General features: G+C 40.9%; 2 protein-coding genes across 3 annotated transcripts in view; one reads left to right on the forward strand and one right to left on the reverse strand.

Moving 5' to 3' along the window:
• The window catches only part of veph1 (ventricular zone expressed PH domain-containing 1), a 101,869-nt gene extending 94,571 nt beyond the window's left edge, over nucleotides 1-7,298 (forward strand). Inside the window, exons 14-15 of the mRNA XM_034224567.1 lie at nucleotides 6,308-6,361; nucleotides 6,936-7,298. Of these exons, the coding sequence (XP_034080458.1) occupies nucleotides 6,308-6,361; nucleotides 6,936-7,118 (237 nt within the window). The 3' untranslated portion in view covers nucleotides 7,119-7,298. The remainder of the gene's footprint in view (nucleotides 1-6,307; nucleotides 6,362-6,935) is intronic.
• Nucleotides 7,299-14,317: 7,019 nt separating this feature from the next.
• On the reverse strand, nucleotides 14,318-26,226 carry ccnl1a (cyclin L1a). Of its 2 annotated transcripts, none has more exons than XM_034224561.1 (10): nucleotides 25,864-26,214; nucleotides 25,279-25,353; nucleotides 23,950-24,059; nucleotides 21,994-22,114; nucleotides 21,594-21,658; nucleotides 18,590-18,689; nucleotides 18,347-18,451; nucleotides 16,358-16,608; nucleotides 16,122-16,220; nucleotides 14,318-16,002 (listed from the first exon to the last, which is right to left on the reverse strand). In XM_034224561.1, exons 1-10 carry the CDS (start codon nucleotides 26,101-26,103, stop codon nucleotides 15,504-15,506), a joined length of 1,665 nt encoding a protein of 554 aa, XP_034080452.1. In that variant the 5' UTR covers nucleotides 26,104-26,214; the 3' UTR covers nucleotides 14,318-15,503. The 2 variants fall into 2 exon arrangements, 1 of the variants encoding a protein (XP_034080452.1); XR_004569829.1 differs by having other exon boundaries at nucleotides 15,845-16,002; nucleotides 16,122-16,240; nucleotides 25,864-26,226.
• Between the last annotated feature and the right edge of the window lie 368 nt (nucleotides 26,227-26,594).

Here is a 26,594-nt window from a genome sequence, read left to right on the forward strand (position 1 = left end):
AACAGTGTTGTTGATACAGAGTTGGAGTTTATTCACACGTCACATACTACAGTGGGTGATGTTTTCAAGAAACATTGAACAGTGCTGCCACATATGACACAGGGAAAAAGAAAAGACTCTGAACCCTTTCTTTGCCATTATATAAAAATAGTGTTGCTACAAAAGTATAAATTAGGCTTACTAATAAGAAAACTCAGATCTGAAGCTACACAGGAATCTGCTGCAACAGTGCAATAAAAAAGACAAAATTAATAGAATCAAACCCTTTTTTTGTTGCATTTTAGTAGATTATAAAAAGAAATGCCTTTAAAATAGGATGCAAGCAACACTAGTTTCTTAACCTGAATTGATGATAGACTATAATCAATTTAAACAGAACAGATCTTAATGTTTGCATTTTTATACCATTTTGTACAATAATTATAATGAATAAGTTAAAACAAACAGCTTACAGCTGATTAATAACGGTATCTAACTTGAGTTTTTATTATATCAAAAACCTGTTGAAATGCTGCTGTTATTTTGACTGTCCCCCAAAAGCGCGTCGGCAGCCTCCAGGAATGCTTCTTTCACAACTTCGCCGTCTTTGAAAGACTTCATGTGTTTCGCAAGAACGTGACTGGCACGATAAGATGCTCTAGTAGCAGCCTTGCTCTTGTTGTTGGGCCTGGTGAAAATGGGCTGCTGTGCATTTAGCTGTCCTTTCAGGCCCCTCCCCTTTTGGAGCGTAGGGCAGAATTAGGAGGGAATTCCGTCTCGTAGCGTTTGTGCACGGTTTTGAAATGCCGCTCCTAAATTACCCTTCTCCGATAAAGCCACGCTCGCATTGCAGATGAGAGACAGATGGACTTTGAATTGCAATAGATACAAAAATAATGATCCTCCCACTCGGAGTGAAAATTATATATTTTGGGCTTTTTTGCTTCTGCCATAATTGCGGTCTTGTGTGTGTGCGGACTGTCACTCCTGTTGACACGGACAACGTCAGCCAACTAGTGCCCACTGCCCACCAGCCACGCCCCGACACATGGGGTCACGCCGGCCAATCAGAAAGCTTTGATGCGTTCAAGTGCATTATTCTGGCACAGGAAGATTATGTTATAGGACATTAACGATAAAACAGAATGTTGTTGTTCTATTTTTAGACACATCTCGCGATCGTCTGAGAATCTCCCCGCGATCGACCGGTCGATCGCGATCGACTGGTTGGGCACCCCTGCTCTAGAAGGAGTTTCCCTACCACAAACTCACCCCCTGCCTGAATTGTCTCCATTTTGACTCCTTTGTGACATCACTACACAACACTGGGTTTCTATTGGCTAGCGCTCCAACACATTGTACGTGATAGGCTAAGGGGTGGGACATCTCTAAGTGGTTGACCAATCACAACAGAGCCATCCAGCTAACCAATCAGAGCAGACTGGGCTCTAGTTTCAGACAGAGGGTGAAAAGATGTGTTGCAGCACAGGCAGTATGAGAACAATAAACACTTTTCTGAACAGAAAAGCATGAAAACATTTCCCAGTAGAGACACAAATATGAACCTGAAAATGAGCAGAATTTGTCCCCTTAATATTTAACTGTTCCATTTTAATCATGATGTATTAAACAGTGAAAATATCATCCCGTTATCAGCTCAACTGTCCCTCAAGAGCATCTGGTAAAACCGACTGTAAAAAACATTGGCCCCAGTAAGGACCCTTGGGGGACTCCCAAGGCCAAAAGCAATGACGCTGCAACAATATGAGTCATTCTCACCCACTTCAACCCAAAGCAGATATCATTAAGCACAAGTAGCAAACACAGAGAAGTACGTGCGATTGAAAAAGGACAATTGACTTCCAAGTAACGATGAGGAAATTTCTCGGGGGGTTACAACAGCACTTTTCCTTCAACTTCCCCTCTTTTGGCCGGTGATTTACCGTAAGGTCGCGCAAAGTCTGAAGCCACTGATGACCAGCGTTTGGAAGTTAATTCACTCAAGCACTGTACACAAGTGTAATTATGACGCACTTGTACTTTACAGCACTTGTACTTTACAGCACTTTTCCTTCAACTTCCCCTCTTTTGGCCGGTGATTTACTGTAAGGTCGCGCAAAGTCTGAAGCCACTGATGACCAGCGTTTGGAAGTTAATTCACTCATGCACTGTACACAAGTCTAATTATGACGCACTTGTACTTTACTTCAGTATATTCACATTATGCTACGTTACACTTCTTCTCTACTATAATTTGGAAGAAAATATTCTACTTTTTTACTCCACTTCATTTGTTTGACAACATACATTAGTAGTTACTTTGCAGCTTCTTATTATTAACAACATATATATGTAATAATGATGTGCTAGGGGTGTCAAACTCAAATACACAGTGGGCCATAATTTTAAAATCTGTACTATTCGAGGGCCGGACTGGTTCAATGTTTATTGCAAAACTTATTGAAATGAACTTATTGCACATATTAAACCTGGAACTAACAAAGCTGAAATGATTGCCTATAAAAACAACATTAAACATTAAATAATCAGTTGCATTCATTTCTTATGGCTCTATCTGCAGCTTTTCCAGAGTCATTTCTTAGGATCACATTTCTCCACAGGCCAACAACAGCTTCAACAAAACTATTTCCCTCAAAGAAAAAACAAACATGCCCTGTTGTCGTGAGAAACAAAGTGCAGAAGGAAACATCCATTAAACTCAGTGTGCTGCTCTGTGATGCTCGTTCAAGCCAGATACTTGGCATCTCATCTTGGGTGCAAGGTCATCAATGTTTGGGGTCAGACTCTGAGCTGAGGAGACCCTCAGGATGGAGTGAAGCTGTGCGTGCAATATACCGGCGGGCCAGATCTAATAGTAATTTAAAATTATCCTGCGGGCCGAAATTAAATCCACCACGGGCCGGATTTGGCCCCCGGGCCTTGAGTTTGACATGTGTGCTAATGGATAAGAAACTTGGCAGTATAAAAAGTCATTAAAAGCTTGATTCACCTACATGTATAGGCTACTAGCTGCAAATGTAAAATTATGTTGATGAATGAATTACTAATTATAATCCAGTGATATGATACATATTTTTTCGAGGGTGAAAAGAGGTGCTGCAGCACACAGGCAGTATGAGAAAAATAAAGAGCTTTTTGAACATGAAAGCAAGGATACATGTCACAGTAGAGGAACAGAATACAAATATGAACCTGAAGATGAGCAGAATGTGTCCTCTTTAAGTCAGTTCTGTTTGTGGGAAAATCTGAATTATATTACAAATCAAATTACATTTGACAGTGTGTTTATACTCTGGTTATTGTCAGTCTTCTGAATCTACAGGATGAAAACTGTTATCGTGACAATAATGTTCACAGATAACAGGAGCTTGGCTGTGGGTTTTTAGACATGTTTATACAATCAGCTTCCAAAAACAAGCGCTCGGCTCGACTTCAAAGAGGAATATCTGGAAACAGTGGGATATTCTCTAGTGGTTGAAATTGAGTAAGCTCTCTTTTTATTTTTTCCTCCCCTAACAATAGTCTTTGTGCTCCTATCCAGATGGTAATAGTTCCTCTGTTTCTGCAGTGGCCGCAAATTGGAAAGTGTGTGTGTGTCTTTGTTCTCGGTGCGTCTCTGCCAGCATGTTCTGGAGGTGGTTGGTACGTTGTGAAATACCTTTTCCCAAATGGGGAGTGAGATTAAAAACAAAACATTTTTTTGTTTCCTCCAAATTGAACGATGGAGGAGCTTTGACACACTAAGAGGTTTGAAAAAATTCCCCCAAAACCACACAAAGCTAAGTCTTGTATCTCACTCTGGTTACTAAGTTAGTGCATTTATTTTACTTGGGCATTTACCAAGTGCAGCAAATATTATTAAAACAAATTTAACTCATTATTTTTACCTCGTAGCTCATTGCCTAGTATGATCCATTGAAAACTGTATTTCTTCCTTGGGTGTGAATAAAGTAAAAGAGAGAGGGAAAATAGGAATCATCATATCAAATCAAACTTTATTTATACAGCATTTTTCATACACAAAAAGTCAACAAAGTGCTTGCTTCACAATACAAAACTAAATAATACAACCCCTCCTTCCCAGGTAATAAATACCAAGTAACGCACAAACTTTGTGATTTTTCAATTAAACAAGAATATAAAATATGAGTAAAACACCTACGGATTACTTTTTGATGTCCTTTGCAGTGTTTTCTGTGGTAGAATTTAGCACTTTTATTTTAAGACTTTTATTGATTTTCTTGCGGAACTCTGCTGAACTTAATCTTCAGGCATTTCCTACATTTACATACACAGTCTGTGGTTTCCATTTAATTCCGTGTCAAGACCCACTAATCCATTATAGTGAATATGTCTTGTTTTACATTCGTTAGTGAAACTTATCATTGGGCAGCGGGATCATGTAATGCTTGTTGCTTAGTTGCTTAACCCTTAGATGCCCTTAAAGTGGCTGGACCCTACACTCTTCCATAAGTGGGCCAAAAAGGACCCGTATTAGAATAATATGTGTTTTTATGCCATGTTTGTCATTTTGGTTAAGAAAAATCACTTGTATAATATTTAGTATTATATTTTGGTTCACACTATAAATATTTTATATTTAATTTTTCACTATTTAGAATTTTAGAAAAAAAAAATATATTTTGAAAAAAAACGTTTTGAACATATTGATGCAAAGATCTCCGCTATTCTGAGACCCTCGCAGCATTCCAGTCCCTTTTCAAAACTCATCTCTTCTCCTCTTGTCTACTCATAGCCCACCCCCTAACAATCCATGCCGGTTGATCAAGTTTGATAGTCCTATACCCCCCCCCACCCTAACCTTCCCTTATATTGTAAAGCGATTTTGAGTCCTTGAAAAGCCCTATACAAATATAATGTATTATTATTATTATTATTATACTGACAGGTTTCAGATCTTGCTGTGTAAAATAATCTTCCTGAGAGGTGTCCCTTGTGATGTCGTCTGTGTGGTCTACAGTACAATCTACTACAACAATCCCTCAAAACTCACCTTTTCACTCTTGCCTTCAACTTATTCAACTTATTCCTCCTAGCTTAGCACTTTCTACTTTTGTTGTTATTTTGTTTTACTTGCTTGTAAGCGCTTTGAGCCCCAGGAAAAGCGCTTTATAAATGTAATGTATTATTATTATTATTACAGTGAATGTATTCCGGACAGCCACAGGTGATAAGAATCAAAGCTTCCCATAGGAAATGCATGCGGGTCATTTTTGACCCACTTATGGAAGCTTGGGGTAGAAATACAAAAACTACAATTTCTTAAATTTTTTATTTAAAATGTGAATGGCATGATATCCGAAACATGTTTTTTGAGGAATAGCTGGAATATGAAATGATAACAAAATGTAATTACGAAGATACTTCAAGAAAACCACCTCAGCGGGTCCAAAAAGACCCACTTTTGCATCTAAGGGTTAACAAAGAAAGGCTGTGTGTAGTTGCCTTACAGACAGCAATGGTTGTAACAACATCAGAAAGGATGGTAAAGGAGACATGGCACACAACTACACCGTGTAACTCTGACAAAACAAACAAAGATGTTTAGAAATAGAAACATGGACGGGCTTTGCGAGCGGGAGGATTTCATTTCCTGCCCTGGCGAAGCAATAAAACAATAAAGTGCAATTGTTCATCCTGTGAATGGTTTGTTCTGAGTTAGTGCTCACTGGAAACAATACTGAGACACAGTGTCAGGACGTTATGGCAACATGAAGTATTGATACACTTAAAATACACAAAGACCTTTTATATGTGGCTGAAAATACGTTTCTTAAAGCACTTGTTTTTATCGCTAAATTAACATCACGCTGCTAAAATCAACCAAATTACGGACTGTTTTCAGCTCTATTTTATGGTACTATTTTCCCTACTTTATCCACTACATTTAAGGGCAAAATATTGTACTTTTTGACTTTAATATATTTATATTAAAGCTATAGTTTCTAGTTATTTAACAGTTTTAGAAACCTACAGTTTACATGATATTCTTCCACCTAAAAGATTCAAATGATGCACACATTATATAAAACTATACATTGATTTTTCCTTAATCAATACACAGTAGTTTTTCTGTATGAACTATTTTCTTTATTACTAATATCTCTTTTGTCAAGCCTGCGTTATCTCACAGGTTGTACAGCTCCAGGTGCAAAAGAAAAATGAAAACGTACATGATATATTTGTTAACTTATCTCGAACGCACTTATTGTAAGTCGCTTTGGATAAAAGCGTCAGCTAAATGCAATGTAATGTAATGTAATCTCATGTTCTGTCTTCCCCGCAGAAAGATGAGCTGGACGACATGCCCATTGAGCTGAGCAAGGTGCAAAGTGTCAAGGTGAGGAGTGACGTGTTATATCATCATTCAAAACACAGCTCCTAAAATATTTGTATCTTCTCCAATGAACACATTCTTGCATATTCGGGGTTTATGTGGTTTAAACTCATGATATTTTTGAAAAGGAAACTTTGTTGAGCAATTTTTATCTATTAGTATTTATTTATTTACCAGGGACAGTTCCCAGTAATCTAAATCCCTCCCGATAAAGTTAACCATGACATCTCCATAACAAAACGGCATGTGTGTACTCAGACCTATTGTGTATTTGTGCTGTGTATCATAACAGAGTTAAAAACGGAATGACCCTTTGGGGATTAATAAAGGGTATTTTGTTTTTATTTCTCTTCATCTGATCATGTTAGCGTGTACTCTGTGTAAATGATCCTAAATCAGAGTTGATGTGATTTAAGAAGGCAGATATCACCCCTAGATACTACAGTATATCAACTGTACAATTCATTCATGAATCACTGTAGAGTCAGAAAGAAGGAGGGCTACATGAAGCCAAATCACATCAATCTTTAAATGACAGGTATCTCTCCACGGACGTTTGTCATCTCTTTCTCCACAGGTCGTAGCCAAGAAGCGACGTGATCGAGGTCTGCCGCGCGCCTTCGAGATCTTCACAGACAGTAAGACGTATGTGCTGAAAGCTCACGATGAGAAGCACGCCGAGGAGTGGCTGCAGTGCATCAACGTGGCCGTGGCTCAGGCCCGAGAGAGGGAGAACAGAGAGGCCACCACCTACCTGTGAGGGCCTCAGAAACACAGAGGAGGAGGAGGAGGAGTGTGTCTGTGCACGCTGTTGGTAACATGACATACTTCTGCAAACAAAGATAACGTCTTTCTTCATCTGTGCACTGCCAGTAGCATTACTTTGGTGAAATCTAATAATATTTGTATGCAGTACTCTAAATAAACCAGCAATAAGAGACTTGGTGTGTATGAGGGATGTTACCATTACTTACTGTTACATCATGGACTCGTCGGTGCATCTGTGTACCATCGAATGTTTTAAAGACTCGAGTTATCCTCTCCTGACTCGACCATACATGGACATGTCCTCGCTCGAGACACTGCTAAGAGCTTCGATGACTAAGCAAACTGTGGACACTGTGGATTTTGGGGTTAATGATGCATGATGATCGAGATGTATTTGAGGCCAGAGTGGTATTTAGCACACAAAAAACACACACTCGATAGAAGCACAGACCTCTTAAAGAGTTGAAGCAATAATGTGACCGATCAGTTTCTCTTGATGCAGGACGGAGCGTGCGTGCGTGTGTGTGTGTGTGTGTGTGTGTGTCTGCAGTGGGGTTTGAACCGGGTTTGAACCTGTGCTCCCCTGAACACCAACGCACTCCCTGTTTCACAAAGTTAAACTATTTATTATGGTTTTATGCGCGGCCATGAGCGGGACTATTTCTTGGCAGTGACTAATTGTGACAACAGAAAAATGGCCGCACAAATAACCTACAGTCGAATTTGAAGTTCTTGAGCATTAAATAGAGTCAAGCTAGCGGTTTCGAGCCTTCACGCTAAGTTATGCTAACAGGCTTGCTAGCTATACATTTAGCGCACAGACGTGATAGTGATATTGAACCAAAAAAAAACCTGAAATGTTGAACTATTCCTTTACTATATATACCTTTTTTAGTGAGATATGGATGTACATATTCAAACCAGTGTTTTGAAATAGTTTTTATGATGTATTTTTCTGTATTTCATCACTAACAAAACCCTAAAGTCAGTAGGTGAAAGCTATTTTTTGAGTTATTCAAACGTCTGAAATGTTTCCTTCATCACATGAGATTAACATTTAGACCCCGTTTTCTTTTTCTTCTCTTCTACTCAAACAAAGCCCCCTGAGAGTCATGTTATGGTCATATGGTCATATTTATATTCTTTCGCAACTTCAACACTGTATGGACCGAGTTATTTCTGGCCTTCTGAATCAGGAACATCTGCAACTCTTCACTCCGTGTTTACGAGGAGCAGCAACTGTTGCGTCATCGTGGAGTTTAGACCTCAGATTTCAAAGAAAACATTGAAGTCAATTAGTGGTTTCCTTGTGGATTTAGAAGCTGTTCTAGTTCAGTCACATTGATTTAATTACAATGCAGGTTTAAACAGTAATCGACTGAAGTGGATATGTAGCAATCTGTTTCCCCATCTTTTTTAAAACGAGTACTTTGCAAATGTTAGAGTTTTACCGCTTTAACTCTTTTCCTCTGATTTAAGTGGACTAACACAGTCTCAGTTTTAACATCTTTTCCACCTGAAAAAGGACATCCTGTAGCAGTACATACTGTTGAGCATTATTGTGTTACTACCAGGATGCAGATGGAAAGCAATCACAGTCAGTGGCTGCAAATCAATTATACTGTACGTCAGATTTAATTCGCGATCTGGATCCACATCCACAATAATTATAGTCAAATGAAATGTTCTAAATATATTAAAAGGTGGTCTTAATCTTGACTTGCGTAGCAGATAAGCACTTACTGTGTAGCTGTGTATGTGCAGTCATAACGCTGCCTTTCCCACCGGGTCAGGTTACCTCTGTTTGTGCTTTCCCTCATCACACCGGAGCTAACATGCATCTGCTCTTATAATAGTATTTACACTACGCCTCTCCTTTGATTACATTTTGATTCCTGCCCTCATGGTCTTAGTGCCAGTGCTTCTCAAAGTGTGGTCCGCGGACCACTGGTGGTCCGTGAGCGCCCCCTAGTGGTCCGTGAGTATATTGGTACAATTTCACATTTGAAATAAATAAATACATTTCGCACTCTCGCGGGAATATCTCCGCAATGGAGCAAGCTTAAGTTTCACTTTCGATTGCATTATATAGCCCAGATAAACACCTGCATCACACATGTTGCCACTTGTTTGTACCATTTTCAGGCGATTTGTAAAAAACGATGTGTTTTTGGATATTTGTGGAGTTAGGTGGTCCTCGAGTGTTTTTTTATTGGTTAAGTGGTCCTTGGTATGAAAAAGTTTGAGAAACACTGGGACCCACTACACAGCTGGCTATGCAGCACAACGTAAGAGTGAATAAATGTAACATCATTTTAACAAATATTAATTAATAATTAATAATAATTTTAGCTTTGTCTAGTATTGTGACTCTAGGGATGACATGTTGGTTAATCTACCACTTTTGGTCCTGACTGAAGTAGCTCAACATCTGTAGCATTAACATTTAATTTTGTGTGGCAAGGGAAATCTATTTATATCACATATTTCAACAATGCAGTTAAAAGTGCTTTACAAAAACATTAAGACATAGAACAGACAGTCATAGTCCCAATAGGATAATCCCTCTGACTTTTCATTTAGCGTTATTTTTTTGTCCACCACTAGTTATATGACCATTACCTTCCCGTTAGCCTCAGCATTCCTTTCTATTTACGTCTAAATCTTTCAGCATGTATAAAGACAGCTGGATACAGCGTTGGAGGCGGGGCACTGTTCATTCCTGTGAGAGTCGCTCTGTGTCTCATGAAGCCAAAAATGAAGTGAATGGAGATACTAAAAGTACCATGATAATCTGGGGTCTAGATTCGGCTTTTAGAGTGTTTAACAACTTTTAGGACCCACATTTAAATGAGTGCTACTTAAGTGTTCCTTCTAGGTAGTAGATGTATCTATTTAAATATGTTTATTTCCCGGTGTAAGTCAATGGGACTTCTATAGTTTTATATAATGAACGTATTAGAGCTAATGCCCCTGTTTAACACTAATCCACTATCCACTGTCCTAAAGCAAGCAAACATATTTATCAGATTAGCGCCTCAGGACAACTCGCAGGTGAGTACAAATGCAGTTTCAAACACTTATTAGAAACACTGTCTTGGATTTGTCTTGTGGCACACCCCGCCCAGCTGAGACAAACAAAAGTACATGTACTGTACTACACACACATACACACACACACACACACACACACACACACACACACACGTCACTTTAGCATTGATCGCAAGCAAGCGTTAAATCCAACTTCAAGTGAAATGCAGAAAGTCCTTCGTACCATAAAGCTCACTTTTCAGATGCTTAGTGTTGATTTACTGGTGTCTGATGAATGTCAAAATATTGAAATAACAAAGTGAAACTGCCAAAATGTAAAAGTGTTTATACTTTCCTCCTAAATACATGCGTAGGAATCTGTGTAAATAGTCTATCTATCTATCTGTCTATCTGTCCATCTATCTATCCATCTATCCATCTATCTATCTATCCATCTATCTATATATCTATCTATCCATCCATCTATCCATCTATCTGTCTATCCGTCTGTCTATCTGTCTATCCATCTATCTATCCATCTATCTATATATCTATCTATCCATATATCCATCTATCCATCTGTCTATCTGTCTATCTATCCATCTATCTATCTATCTATCTATCCATCTATCCATCTATCCGTCTGTCTATATATATCTATCTATCTATATATCTATCCATCTATCTATCCATCTATCTGTCTATCTGTCTATCTGTCTATCTATCCATTTATCTATATATCTATCTATCTGTCTATCTGTCTATCTATCCATCTATCCATCTATCTATCTGTCTATCTATAGATCTATCTATCTATCCATCTATCTATCCATCTATCTGTCTGTCTATCTGTCTATCTGTCCATCTATATATATATCTATAGATCTATCTATCCATCTATATCTATTTATCCATCTATCCATCTGTCTATCTATAGATCTATCTATCTACCTATGTGTTGTCTTGCACTGAAGTGTATATTGAGCTATTTTAAGGCACAATGAGATTTAAAATGTAGAAAATGCCGTAGGTTTCAATGATTTCCACAATCACACTGTATGTGAAGTTTCTGAATGTATATCAGCCTTGTGTAAAGAATCATAGGATCGTTTGTTTTTTAGTGTTTTGTTAAATGACATCTGATTTTTGATATACGGTCAATATTTATTTGATACTATTGTAACATTTCAATCATGTCTGGAAAAGATTACTGAAACAATGAATGTCTCTCCTGTGTTTTTCCTTTCCTCTTCCATAGTTTTTATATTAACTATGAATTAATACTGTGTTTTATTGACAGTTGTTATGGATTGTATATTTGCTTGTTGCATCTTTTGCATGCCTCACACTGCCTTTTTTGCTGTATACAAAACATTTTTACCAGTGAAATATCAAGTTATTTCTCTGTCTTTCAACACTTGTTTTTGGTTACTTGAAGTAAAATGAGATGATTAAATACATTTAGGAGAGAGGTTTCCTGGAGCTTCACAATAAAAACAAATTGATTTGAACAGAGTTTCTCAGCTAGACCATTCTTTGCTATTGTTTTTCCGGGTGAACACACACACACACACACACATACATACCATGTATACATCACTTCAGGGGACATTACATTGACTTACATGCATTTCATGGAGACTTATCCTAACCTTAACCATAACCAACACATGCCTAACCCTAACCCTTAACCGTACCCTAATCCTAAACCTAACCAAGTCTTCACCCTAAAATTAATGATTCCCCTCATGGGGACCTCCAATTTGTCCCCATAAGGGAGGCGAGTCCCCACACGTGACTGTAAACAGATTTAGGTCCCCACAAGTATAGTAATGCTAGACCACACACACACTGGCAGTAGTATACAAAACGTATTCCACATTCCTTCCTCCATGAGTATCTTGGTGATATTTCTGCAATACAAAGAGCTTTTTCTCTGAGAAACCCTGCAGATGGTTGTGATCGTTTGAGATTCAGGAAAACCAGTTTTACACATATTTTTCATTCCCAAACTGCCATTATTTTCCCATTTCAAGCTTTTAAAAGTAAGAGATGTGTGTTGCAGGAATGAAAACAGTCAGACCCCACAAGCTGAGAAGGATGACTGTTTTATGGATCTGTTGGCAAAAAGTATAGATTGTATGAGTGTGTGATATTCGACTCAACCTTTCTGTATTTTTTAACAGAAGAAAGAAACCGTCAAACCTTTACAATAACTATTTTATTTTTTGATTGATGTATTACTTCTTTATGAAAAACTTTACCAATATTATTTCTTTATGAAACATTTTATTTATACTTCTATAAATCTTTATAATTGTCTAAGGATTTTTAGACCTGCTATACTATGACTATTTCTGCACATGCTTTGATAGATCTTCATATTTTTTGCGACATTCTATATGTGACTTTCTTTTCATATCTTTCTACATACTACCTATTTATTTATTTTTTAAACAATAGCCTACTACGTGTTGGAGCTTTAAACAGATCATACAGGCAGGGGTTACCCAATGCTTGGGCAGAGGGATCTCTTGCACACTTTGAAGAGCATCAGACCTCAAAGTCAGTGTGTATGTGTATTTCATGGGGCTATCAGGCAGGTGTTATCCTTAATGTGTGGGAATTACATAAGTAATATCTCAGAATTGAAGACACAGCAGCACTTACATGTGTGACAACAGAGGGTGTTTTCCGGAAACCATTGCTTCATACCTTGAGTCCATCCCTAAGTACTGCAAGTATGCTTGAAGACAGTAGAACGTGTATTAAGTAAAGCTAACAGCACCCTCTAGCTGTCAAAACACATGTTGAATAACTCCCTGCTTTACTATCAGGGTAGATGTGATCTGAATGAACCAGGATAATAAGAAGTGGTTTTAAGGCATGTAGCTCCATTTGGTGAGAATACTCCGGAGCCAATAGAGATTGAACACAAACATTATTTTGGTTTTTATGCATGCTTCTTAGGTAACATTAAAGGTGGGTTAGGTAATTCACTTCAGATACACTTTTTGTTATATTCCATGGAATGCTCTCAACATCCCGATAGCAATGAATATCTTAAATGCTTTGACAATAAATACATAAAAAAATATCATCTGTGGAAGCCGTGGCGCTGTAAAAAGCACGACCAATCATCTGAGCCGGCCCGGCTAAAGTAACTGGATGGCCTACCTGTCTGTCAGCCTTCCATCTGTGCACGAACTTATCTCGTGCCCTCATTGGTCATGTGCACGTTCGTGTGTGTTGGAGGAGGGGCTCTGTTAGGAAGTCTGAGGAAGGGGCAGATTATTTTCGGCTGCGTAGTTTCAAATTCTAGCGCACTCGAGCTGGTTTCTCCATTCTTACCTACCCTACCTTTAAGCTGTCTTTGGCTCTTTTCTGCTGTAACGGAGCCTACACACGGCGGCGTGCGTTGCCGCTTCAACGCTTCTGCCCATTCACTTTGAATGAAACGTCACGATTCGCCGAACAGCATTGTGGGAGCAAAGCGTAGCTTCTCTCGCGGTGCTCGCTGCAAAAGTAGAGCAATGTTCTACTTTTGCCGCCTCGACGGAGGCGTCAGCCAATCAAATCCCGCGTATGCAAATCTGACATTACAAGCGCTAGCCAATCAAATGTTGGGTATGCGTGTATGTTGGGAGAGCCAGACCGCAGTTATTTCCCATATGTCAAAAAAATGGAGGAGAAAAAGATCGTGGCGGTACTATATGACCAGTCCCTCTTTACATACAGGGATACAAACCGGAGGAGCCAGGCATGGGGGGAGGTGGCAGAGACAGTGGGTGACACTGGTAGGTTTTCGCCTTTTTGGGGAGTTTATATCCAGTGAACATCGTTTGAATGGACAGCTAGCTAGCATAGACAGTATATTTAGCCAGCATGGATGTAGCATGAATGCTTTGCTTTGTATGTCCGGGGCGGGACATTCATGTGATTGGTTGTTGGTCGCGTTGTTCGTAAAAAATCCCCAAGCTTCAGACACGCCCACCGCCAAGCGGTAACGCACGCCGCCGTGTGTAGGGGCCGTAACGATGTAAATGTCCCCTCTGTGGGACTAATAAAGGTATTCTGGTTCTGAAGTCTGTGATCGATTTTAAAAGTAAAATAAGTTTAGTGATACCATTCATTTCGCTACAAATAAAGACCGTACAATTCAGTGGCATACCTCATTTATTATTGAATAAAAATTGGACATGAACACGTGCAGACTAAAACCAGTGTAACAAATTGACAACCCTAAAATTTGAATTAAGTCTGCATCCCCTGCTGTAAAAAAAAAAGAAAAGAGATTTATTTTAACTTTACAAAACACAGCTTTAGTAACACATCTGTCCAAAAAAGAAAAAAAACAACCACTCACCCACCAGCCCCTTAATGTGCAAACATATTGATCTTTCCTGAATGAGCGGCTTTATTTTTTACATTTGTTCATTCAATGGTTCCACTGAGCAGCTCGCTTTTATAAATCAAAGCGTTCACATTTCGTCAGCAGATATCGATCCTTCTTTACACTGTAAATAAGTTTCGTTAACCCCAAAGTCCATAACTTTACATGTAAAACTAAGAACGTAAGGGTAGGCTAGAGATGGTAGTGGTGTGTATGATGGGGAAAATTAAGAAAAGCCTAAAATGTGGAGTGGACGACAGCGACAGGTCTGGGACTGATGTCACTGCGCGGTGAATACAAGGCTTGAAACAGTCGACTTAACGCCGGGTGGGTTCCTCTCTCTCACACACACACACTCAATAGCACACACACCCTTCTGCTAAATATCAGCTACAGGTGTGCGGCTGTGTAGACGACAAATGAACAGTCAGACATTTGTACATGCAGAATCTGTGTTCATTTGAATTTAGATAACTCCGACTTTACAATGTAATGATAACATTTACATGAAACTGAATCTTAAATGCTAAGGCCAAAAATAAATCAAGATTTTCTGTAAATCATGTAGTTTACATTTTACGGTAATTTTCAGGATGCGTATGAGAAACCCAGACGACCAACATGATGGCATTAAGCTGGTGATATACTCAAATAAAACCACACTAGACATGTTCTCTCAACTGCATTTGGCTTTGACCGCTGCAGTGTGTGCAAGTTCTTGATGACCAATGCTAAAGAACTCCTGATTGGTTCACGTCCATAGACACAACCTTTGGAACAACTTGCACAACGTCTGCAGGAGTCACACTGATATTTGAGACAATCAACTGTATTCAACATTCTTCAGGGAGCACGCCGGATCTGATTCACTTTGAGTATAACTGCAAATATTTAAGTGACCATCAGTCCTAGAGCTAGCCCGTGTGTGTGTGAGTGTGAGTGTGTGTGTTGTCAGCGCCGATGGCGGCTGTGTCCTGAGTGGCTGCTGCTGCTGCTGTGGTGTTTGCTCTTGTGGCCGCGCTCCCTCTCTCTCTCCCTGTCGTACGACCGGGACCTCTCCCTCCTGTCGCCACGGTGACCGCCTCCTCCCCGCTCGTGTTTGTGTTTCTTCGAGGAAAGGTCGAACGAGCCGCGCTCCCTCTCTCTCTCGCGCTCCCTCTCCCTTTCTCTCTCCCGCTCCACTTTGGCGGCGGGCGAGCGGGATCTCGAGCGGGAATGCGTGCGCTTCTTCTTGTGAGCCGACCCCCCGCTGCCGCCGCCGCCGCCACCACTGTTGCTGTGGCGACCGCTAGGCTTGGAGGAGTCGCTGTTGCCATGGTGGCCGGACTTGGACTTGAGGTGGGGGAGGAGGGGAGAGGGCGGGTGTCGCCGAGGCGATGGACTGCGACTGTGAGAGCGGGAACGTGAGCGAGAGCTGTAGGTACCTGAGCGACTGCGTCTGCTGTTGTAGCTGTGGAGGAGAGAAGAAGACAGTTAGAGTTCAAAGTGTTGCGTAGTGATGTCACTATGTTGCAAACGTTCACCAAGGACCAGTACACCGAAGATCTTTTACATATAACGTGATCTTACTGTCTGCGTGGAGAGCGGGATCTAGATCTGGATCGTGTTCTTGAACGAGATCGACTTCCGCTCCTGCTGTTCCTCCCGATCTTCACATCTTTCCTTAAGCTGGAAAATAAAAGATAAGGCTTATGTAATTAAAAAGAAAAGAGAAAAATAAACTGTTAGATAAGTGGCTTTAAGGAACAGCTCTTGGGCTGAAACAAAAAGTGGACTAATGCTGAAATGTTGTGTTATTTCCTCACCCGTTGTGTGGACTCTTGTTGGCCTGACTCCGGCCGTCGGGGTCCTTCTTCACTGTTTTGAGCGTCTGGGCGTTCGGGGACTTCTCCTCCAGCTTCACTGCGGGGGAGCAGGGCTTGGAGGCGGGAGAGAAGCCGCCCATCGTGGACAGGGCGGGGGTCCCGTCAGGGTTCAGACCTTTAAGCTTCAGCTTAGCCTCGGCCAGATACACCTTCCTCCGGTCCACCTCCTTCTCCAGCTGGTCCAGGTTAGGCTGGGGAGAAATCACAGCGTCAGTTTACACAGACAACACTGAGACAGCAGGGTTAGCACTCTGATGCTAACAGGTCTGTGCCAACAGGTTCTCCCCGAGGCACACAGTGAAGTAGTCTAGTGTAAGTGTCAATTACAGCTTAGCAGACAGAACAGGATTTGACTGTCCCCATTGGGACATCTTTCCACATTAAGCTAGACCTGTCCCTTCCTTCACCTATCACACCCACAATGTGTTGGAGCACTAGCCAAAATAAGTGTTACATTGTAAGGGTGCAACGGTATACGTACCAAAAATATTCGGTACGGGCCCTTCCGTTCTGTACACGTGTGTACCGAAGTGTACCGAACAAATATAACAAACATAAAATTGAGAACGTGAACAACTTTTTGGAAGTAATCTCAGGTGCTGCGTGGCAGCATTCAGAGTAATTTGCTCACATTGGGTTCAACGCGTCATAGAGCGAGTAAGTCATTTCATTGGACGAGAGGCATGAGAGCTGGTCACAGGGATGCGTTCAAATATAGTCAGTAATTTGAGGAACTGTCGAAATGGCGAACGCAGATAAAGTTGAGCTGAAAATCCTCCAGCATCATTGAAGTCTCCGGTTTGGGAACATTTTGGTTTCGCAGTTACGTACAAGGATGACGGACAAAGACAGGTGGACCGAACCAAAGCTGTTTGTCGGCATTGTTCAACTAACATTGGTTACGCGGCTGGCAATACATCAAACTTGCACACTCATTTGAAAAGGCATCACCCGAATGTGAATATCACCGGTACCAAAAGAAAAAAGACTGAAGTGCAAACCCAACTCCCACTAGCATGTAAGCCTCCACCACTCGCAGAGAGTTCAGACCGAGCCAAAGCTATTACAAACACCAAATATCCTTATGTTGCCATGGTAGCAAAGCGCTACCTGGCTGTGCTACCTCTGTCCCTAGAGAGAGGGTGTTCTCCACATCAGGAGACATTGTTAGTGCCAGCAGATCTGCCCTTTCGGCAAGCAATGTGGACAAGTTCATCTTTCTTTAAAAAAAATATGAAAATACAATGAGAAGCAAGTCCTAATGTCAAGCTGGCTGCTTAGGTACTAGTACAGTACAGTTCAAATACAGATGATTTCAGTTCATCGAAATGCTGCACCTTAATGTTTATTTTGTATTTATTTGAGTGAATACATTATTCACAGTTTAAAGGTGGGGTAGGTAAGTTTGAGAAACCGGCTCGAGATACACTTTTTGTTATATTCCATGGAATGCTCTTAACATCTCGATAGCAATGAATATCTTAAGTGTTTTGACAATAATACATAAAAAAATGTCATCTGTGGAAGCCGTGGCGCTGTAAAAAGCACGCCCAATCATCTGAGCCGGCCCGGCTAAAGTAACTGGATGGCCTACCTGCCTGTCAGCCTTCCATCTGTGCACAAACTTATCTCGTGCCCTCATTGGTCATGTGCGCGTTCGTGTGTGTTGGAGGAGGGGCTCTGTAAGGAAGTGGCAGATTTGTTCCGGCTGTGTATTTTCAAATTCTAGCGCACTCGAGCTGGTTTCTCCAAAATTACCTACCCCAGCTTTAACAATAATGAAAACCCCCCCCAAAAAATATGTTATGTTTTGTGATCATATTTTCTGCTGTACCGAAAACGTACCGAACCGTGACCTAAAAACCAAGGTACGTACCGAACCGAAATGTTTGTGAACCGTTAAACCCCTATTACATAGTGATGTCATACCTTCTTCCTGGTGTAGAGTCTGAGGGTGGTGAGACAGACTTCTTTAACATCGTCCTCACTGGCTCCAAACAGCAGGTACCAGCTGGGTCTGGTTGGCAGAGGTATCTGAGAGAAACATGAACAACAGGTTTAACATTTAACAGGTAAACACTTCACTCGATGTGATTATGAAAGAAGCATTGATGGCAAGGTTTCAGGAAGACGTGTGTGTGTGTGTGTGTGTGTGTGTGTGTGTGTGTGTACCTGCAGGGCTCGAGCAGCGAGGAAGATGCAGGCACAGGCGATGGTCTCGGCTTGGAATCTCACAAACACATTAGTCCTCAGGGTGTCGTTCATGTAGTTCCTATGGAGGCAAAAACAACACATAGAAACAAACACATAGCATCTTCTCCACAGAGCCACCGCTCACCCACATGTTTCTATAGAGTGCCACAGTGACGCGTCCTAAAACCCGGAAGTAAACTCCTTCCGGTTCATTCGACAAAAACGCAATGCAATCTCTCCATAGGATTTTGGAAAATAGCTGGAAATAAGGTCTGCGGTTGAAACACATTTAAGAGACGGATCACGTTTTGTTCAGCCGGATAATCTCCACATGTCTACCCTACTTTTATCATTTTCGAATCATAAATCTAGAAGCAAAATGCTAACGTTATGCTATAAAGGAACTACAGCAGGGTCGCTGCTTCAGCGTCACGCCAACTTAAGATCCATATTCAAACCTACAGATTGTAAATGGTACGAGTTGAAGCGTTTGTTAGAACAGTCTGCAGGAGGCAGGTACTTGCTTTCAAGCAGAACAGGACAAACAAACTTAGCGGGAGTGTTTACGTGTTCGGTGTAATGACGTACAACGGCCTCGATGACTTCTGTAGTCCTATACAGCCACTTGGTAACAACCATCGTTTTTCAGACACGTAAACTCTTCAGAAATCACCAGTGGGGTCACTGCTGGTGTATTTAATGTCGTAGAACAAAACGTGATCCGTCTCTTAAATGTGTTTCAACCACAGACCTTATTTCCAGATATTTTCCTAAATCCTACGGAGAGATCCCGTTGCTTTTTGTCAAAGGAACCAGAAGTGATAAAATGCTAACTCACTTCCGGGTTTTAGGATGCGTCACTGTGGTACTCTATACGCATCACATGTTCAGCTGTTACTTAAGGTCAACAGATCTGCTACGTGTCTTGTCAATAGTGCCAAATCCTTCATTTTCTTTGTGTTTTCTGATTTCGATTCGGTAGATTTGACAAGTGCATGCACTAGCAGCAGCAAATTAATCAGGATTGCGGAAATTGCGATATGCATTCTGAACTTTTTATTTAACTTTGTCCATTTCTCTCTCTGGGGCATCCCCATGGGAGTGCTGTATGTCACAGGAAAAGCATGAAGACACAAATGGGGAGGAATCTACAGAAGACCCGCCAAGACCCTTTTTTTGTACAACCACACAATGACCTTTAGAGCAGCTAGAGTTAGACTAATGATGACTGAGACGATGACACATGCCTTGCAAAGGGACAGGGAGGGATGGGTTGTGGACATGCAGGCAAACGGATGCAACACATTCATGGAGAATGCACGTTCACATTGTTCTATGTGAGGAACAGTGAGACAGCATGTGTGGGGACATGAGTCAGTGGCCTGTGAAGTAGTCACATGATGCAACACTGGTGTGATGTCTGATTGCCTCTTACACATTGATAAGGTTAAACTGAAACTTCCTTTATCTTAAATGATATCCATCCACTGATCGTATTTCACTGCAGCTCCTCTGTGACTGATTTTAAAATAAATTAGGAATGGCAATCCATGCCCAGTACTGAGGCTGAGTGAAGTCTGTGCTGTAGAACAGATTACGTGTCAATGGGTAAATTAGATTAGCCATGGGGAGAGCATTAGGAAAGACAAAATGGCCAGGATGTGAATTAGGACAGAACAGGGTGGTGGGAGCATCTATGTCCTCAGGAAACATAGAAGTCCAAAAAACAAAGATACAGAAACATGATGGTAGAACCCCGAAAACCTAACACTGATCCCACTTAATTATCCAAAGGACCCACAACCAGGGGAAATCCAACTGATCAGAAAGCAGTGAAGCATCTGTGTGTGTCAATATACACACAGGCAAAGTAAATGTGATCTCTCCGCTGGATGCTTGCCTCGACTACTTAAGGAAAACCTGCCACTCAGGGATTACTTCCTGTCTAACCTGCCTGCATTAAGTCACCTGACCTGCACTGTGGCAGCTCACTGAGAAACTGCCATGTCAACATCACTAAAGATAACCCGGCCGCTGGAGTCTCACGCCCGCGTGGGTGAGACAGGTCCTTGGAGGCAAAACCTGCAAGACAGACATGTCTGAACACCACGTCAGTTGGGGACAGAGCACAGTAAACTACTGTTAATATTAAAAAAATAAAACAGGCAGGTTAACTACTCAAAAAAAGATATTCTGCTGAAGTTTACTTCATTGCTAGATGCAAGTAAACTATAAAAAAGTCAGAATATAGATAAATATGTAGCTACTTGGCAATAGCAGGTATTACAGTTAAAACCTTGTTTTAGCAAGACCAAAAAAATACAAATCCTTTTGGACACCCAAGAGAAAACAAGACGATGTTGGCTGTTGGGAAAGGTTCGCCCGCCCCCTTCAGTGAATCTCGGCATTGGGATTGGCTGTCAGGAGAGAGGCAGCCAGCCAATGGGGGGAGCTTCCTGAGGTCATGTGGTTGGAGGAGGCAGAGTTCAGAGGTTCTTTATGTGACTTACCAGCATGGTCTACCCTTTAATCAAAGAGTAGAGAGAAAGGACAAAGTTAAACCAAGTTCCCCGGCGGGCAGCGCAAATCAAAAACAGACTTTACAGCAAAGCCATGTAAAGGCAGACAGAGACACGCAGCAGGTTTAAACACATTGCTTCATAAGAAAAAAAATAGGTGGACGGGTTAAAATGGAGTGAGGTAACGTCGAAGTCAGACCTGGGCAAAATGGTTGTTGAAGGCTTTTCAAATGTGTGCTTAAAAACACACAGGGGCCCGTGAGAATCACTTATCTGACAGGTGTTGGTTCCACTTAAGGGAGTCTCCCAGGATCCCAGCATTAATCAAGTGCTCTTCAAGCGAGTCAACCATTTGTTACATGTTCAACTTTAATTTTTAGCCCAGGTCTGGTGGCACTTCTTGCAGACATGACACAGGTTGCTGCTGTGGGGGAAGGTCAGTGCAGAACAAGGGAGGAACTTACCAGGCGGTCTGGACCAGAGTCTGGTTCTTCTCACAGTCCAGGACTTGAAGGTACATGACGATAATCTGGAATCAAAAAAATAAATCACATGTAAGAAACCACCACATGTGCCTGCTTTGAGAAGTGAGGCAAGTCTGCTAAAGCTGCTTCCTGTGTGGTTGCATCAACAGGGAAAGCTGCTATAGCGAAACTGCACAATTTAAATGTGTAAGTGTGGGCTGTGCGATTATGGCAAAAATCATAATCACGATTATTTTGGTCAATAATTGATATCACGATTATTAAAAACGATTATCCATCGTTTTATTTCGATTATGTTGTTTTCGTAATCGTTGGAAGCCAAAATCGAGATTAAAATACGATTAATTGCACAGCCCTAATATAAGTGTGTAAAACTCACCTTGTGAGGATGCTTGACATGCACACAGAAGCCCAGCTCCTTCAGGATCCGCCGCTCCCCTTTGATGACTTGGTTTTTGGTATTTATGTAGTTCTGATCAAGTATCAAAGAACTTGGAGCCCTGGTTTATAAAAGGAATCAAAATAAAATAATGTTTCCCCCTTTGGAAATAAAAATAAAAGAAAGGAAAGTGCCCTTTTGATTTCTTGTACTCTTTTCTCTCTCTTTTTTCCCGTTTCAACCAACTTAAAGCAACAGGTCTAACTGTATGCGTGCCTGACAGTCTGCTGGGGTTTGCGGACTCCTGTGGTTCCAGTGAAAGCATTATGGGATTTGTTGACAGTCCTCGACCTCATTCACCCTGTGTCACAGCTTCAATAGAAATATCAACTCACGCCAACGACAACATCACCACCTCGGCAGCGTGCAAAACAATTCACAATCTTCAAAACCTGAATTCTAATAAAGACACAACTATTATAATGAGATTTAGAAAACGTATTACCTATTCTAACGTTTCATCAAAGACACTTCCTACTTGACTTTTGTTAATAGTAAAGCAAGATCTCCAGATGTTAAGAAGTAACTATCTAAAGTACAGCTTTCTTAGTTGTATGACTACATTTCCTCTTCACTGCAAGCGATATTAAACTAACCTACAAAACATCTGCTGGCTAAACACAGATCATTTCAAATTCTACTGATGCAGACAAACAGATCAAGAAATAAATAAAGCAAACGTAAGATGTATTCTGATCGTACGTCTGCTCACATGCTGCGTGTCTGCCTTCTTAAAATGAACTATCAGAATCCTACATGTCATATTTATGATGTACGATCTCAAGCACAACGACAGAAAACCTTAACTTTAAAACGTGAGTGGCATTGATGTAACACTTCCAACACTTGTGGGAAGTAATTGATCCACTTATCAGAGCCAAAAAGTTCATATGTTGAGGTCTGAAATAGCAAAAACGTAACGTCATGCTACAAACCACCATGCATGGTAACAATAATCTGTGTGATGCCAGTTACTCAACATGACACATCCAATCAACAAACTCACTACAAGTGCACCACACTGGTACCCTTACTTTAATGCCAATACAAAGCCACTATTTATATAATGTCTTACTCTTAATGCTACAGTGCTAAACCAGAGCACATGGACTACAAGTATCCAGATATTTACTTCATCAAACAAGGTGATATTTCTATTAAAGCCATGGGTAACAGTTGGTGAATGGGATTTTACTCTTGAAGCACAAACAAAATGCACAGTGAGGAGCAGTCAGGGAAGAAGACTACGTTACCCAGGGGTCCGCAGATTGACGGACTGATACCCAAAGCTTTAGAGTGAACCACAGGAGTCCTCAAGGCGCCCCGGGGGCCAAGGACCTTCGGCCAACCTGTCTTCCCCGATCCCAGTGCTGTCTCCCACAGGAGGGGGTGGGGCTGGCCCTTGGGGGAAGGAGACCCCCTTGCATCATGGTTGTCATGCCGACTGCTTCATCTTACGTACCATTCCACATCACCCAGGCTTTGGTAAATGTAGCTGGTCGCTGTTAGTTGGTTGCAAGGGAAAAAAGAAGCCAAGTTAATGCCAACGTCTAGAGTTTTGACATGAACAGATTTCTACGAAGACGAAGGACCGCGCGCATAAAGCAGCGGTACCTTGTCTTCTAGTGTTTAAAATGCACGCCAATTGTTTATGTGAATTTGTCGAGGTATCAGTTTCAGTGTATTGTCAATCGCAGCTGTTATATGTCGAGTTATTACACTTCTGTAACTACCAGTGAAGTGGAAACTGAAAAGTTTTAAAATGGTTTAGAGCACATAGATAACAGAAGAGCACTTTCACAGTAAAAACAGATCAACATCATATTATTAGATTAAAGAAATGCAACGTGTTCACTGTAACAATAACTGTTTTTATTTGTCATTGTCGATACTTACTTTTTGCCTCTGCTCTGTCTCAAATGGTGGAAAACATTGATGACGTCTCGTATTCGCCTGGGTGCTTCCTCAATCTTGGAGGCCAAGTTGATACAAGCCATAGCAACAATCTGGAAAGAAGATGAGTGAAGCAAAAAAAAAATTGGAAGAAAGGGTTCAATAACTGAAGACCTGCATTCAGTGATGGGGTGCCCTCACACGGCCAATAGATGTGAAAAAACGTAGGTAAGGGCCTTTAACAAACAGTATAGCATTTGACTTGTTTGTTCCGATTAAACTCCTGAATTTCCCCACGGGGATAATTTAAGTTCCATCCTATCTTAAACTACTGTTTTATTGTCTCTGGGTAAATATTGTCTTTGTAGCAGTAGCCGGTTATCTGAGAGCACGGTGAGCTTAAATCAAGATAAGTCTAGTTGTATACATGATCCTGTACTGACATTTTTCTCTGGAGTGAAGGCTAGTGTATCAAACGGTAAACACTATACTCCTACTGGATTTTAACGTTTATTTGTTTCCTCGATTCATTTATCTGGAAAATACCATAAAATACGAGACCCTTTTGCCATAATATTTCGGGCTGATATGATGGGAGGCTGTGGCTCAGTGGGTAGTGTGCTGGACTTCGAATCAGGGGATAGCAAGCTCGAGTCCCACTGCAGTCAGCATGTCGTTGTGTCCCTGGGCGAGACACTTCACCCCAAATTGCTCCTGTGGGGATTGCCCACAGTACTGAATGTATGTAAGTCGCTTTGAATACTGGATAAAAGCGTCTAACAAATTATATGTAATGGAAGATTTATGCATTGGGATCAGTTCTAAAAACAGTTCTTTAGGTTTGTGTATTCTATGGTGCACAATGTTTTTTAAAGTATATAGTACACTGTGTTTATATGTTTCTGCCTCTAGTGGATTGGTATTAGAGAGTTTTCTAAGATACTCTTTTTTGCTTTAAATGTTTATTTAATTTAATTTTTAAGACATTTCTAATTCGTATTATACCACTATTTTTTAAATGGCATACACTGCAGCTACCGTACATATAGCAATACAGCCTTTTAGGAAGCCAACGACCGTTTGAATCTACAACACCGTTGTAATACTTGTAAAAACGTCCCATTACTCTCGTATTATTCAGTCAGTGTCACTACTGCAGCGTTTGCATTGTATATTATTGATACACAGTTCAGCCCTCGTCACCTCTTTGTCTTACAGTTCAAAAACCGCTTTCGACAACATGGCTGCCACGAACGTTTCCATAACGTTACGCTAAGCTAACAGTAGCTAGCTAACACCGGCCGGATGTTGAGCTATTTAAACCAATCTTACCTCAAAACTGTGTTTGACGAAGGACTTGGAGTAGAAAAAACGATGAAACAGAACCTGTCCGGTTGCCATTGCCACCTGAAGAGAGAAAAATACACACAAATATGACTTCTTAACTGAGTCGTCTTGTGTAACCTGGCCTAATAAACCAGAGGCCTAACTTTATATCTACCTAATAGCCTAGTTTTAAAATGGTGTTAGTGTAATGTGGCCCATCATAGTGGTTATTTGTCAGTACAGATTATATCTTAGAGTCAAATTATTGTATATATTTTAATTTGGTTTTATTATCTATTTTGAGATGCTAACATTTGTTTATTTTCAACCCTTAATTTGTTTGCTGATTGTGTGCAAGGCCTTTGTTTTAACATGTTGCTTTAACGGAAAGAAAAAAAAATAGGACCAAAACAGTATTTCTTATTTTATCTTAACCTTGCACAATGGACCGCCGCCATTTTGACTACACCACGCTAACGTTAATAAGCGAACAGCTAACAGTCAGGCCGGGCCGTGTTTAGTCAATAAAACAAGTGTTACACCGCGTGTGATAATAACAAGAGGTTAAATCATGTTATTTAATATGTTTACCTGTGGTAGTCTGAGCAGGATGCCAGCAGACTGGATGAGTTCACAGCCCAGGATACGGAGGTCGGTCTCGGTGTTCAGGTCGAGGCCGTCCAGCATCGAGGGCGTCGGGGAGAGACTCTCCTCCGGGATCAGAGAGTTGTCGATGGTCAGGTACACCTCCGAGTAGACTTTGTCACCGATGAGGATGCCATCGTTGTTCGTGGACGCATTGGAGGACACAGAGAGGGGACCCGCGGCCATGTTCACCCGAGAAAAAACACACAGCGGATAACACAAAATCCTCCGGCCTCGACGAGCGGAGCGACGGCGGGGCAGGGTGACTGAGAAAGCGCCGTGACGTCGATGTCACGTGAAGAGGCAACGTGTGTGTTTGTGCATCCGCGGTGGTAAAATAGTTCCTTAATAAGACAAGATAGTACTTTATTGATCCCAATTTGGGAAATGTACAGTATGTGTTGTGTTGCAGCAGCATAAAAGACATGGAATTTTACAATACAAATTAAAAAGACTAGAAATAAACAAGAAAGTAGAAAATATACATATTGAAGTTACAAATTAACAATAACAACATATAAAGTAACTTATTATATATACATAAGTATGTGAGGGATGGAATATTAAATATTAAACTGAATATATAAATGTAAAATGTACAGTGTGATTTTAAGCAGCTATAGAGCAGAGAGTTCAGAATCAGAATTCCTTTATTCGGCCCATAGAGGAGAAATGGA

Source organism: Gymnodraco acuticeps, unplaced genomic scaffold (assembly GCF_902827175.1).
Source record: "Gymnodraco acuticeps unplaced genomic scaffold, fGymAcu1.1, whole genome shotgun sequence".
Taxonomy (NCBI): domain Eukaryota; kingdom Metazoa; phylum Chordata; class Actinopteri; order Perciformes; family Bathydraconidae; genus Gymnodraco; species Gymnodraco acuticeps.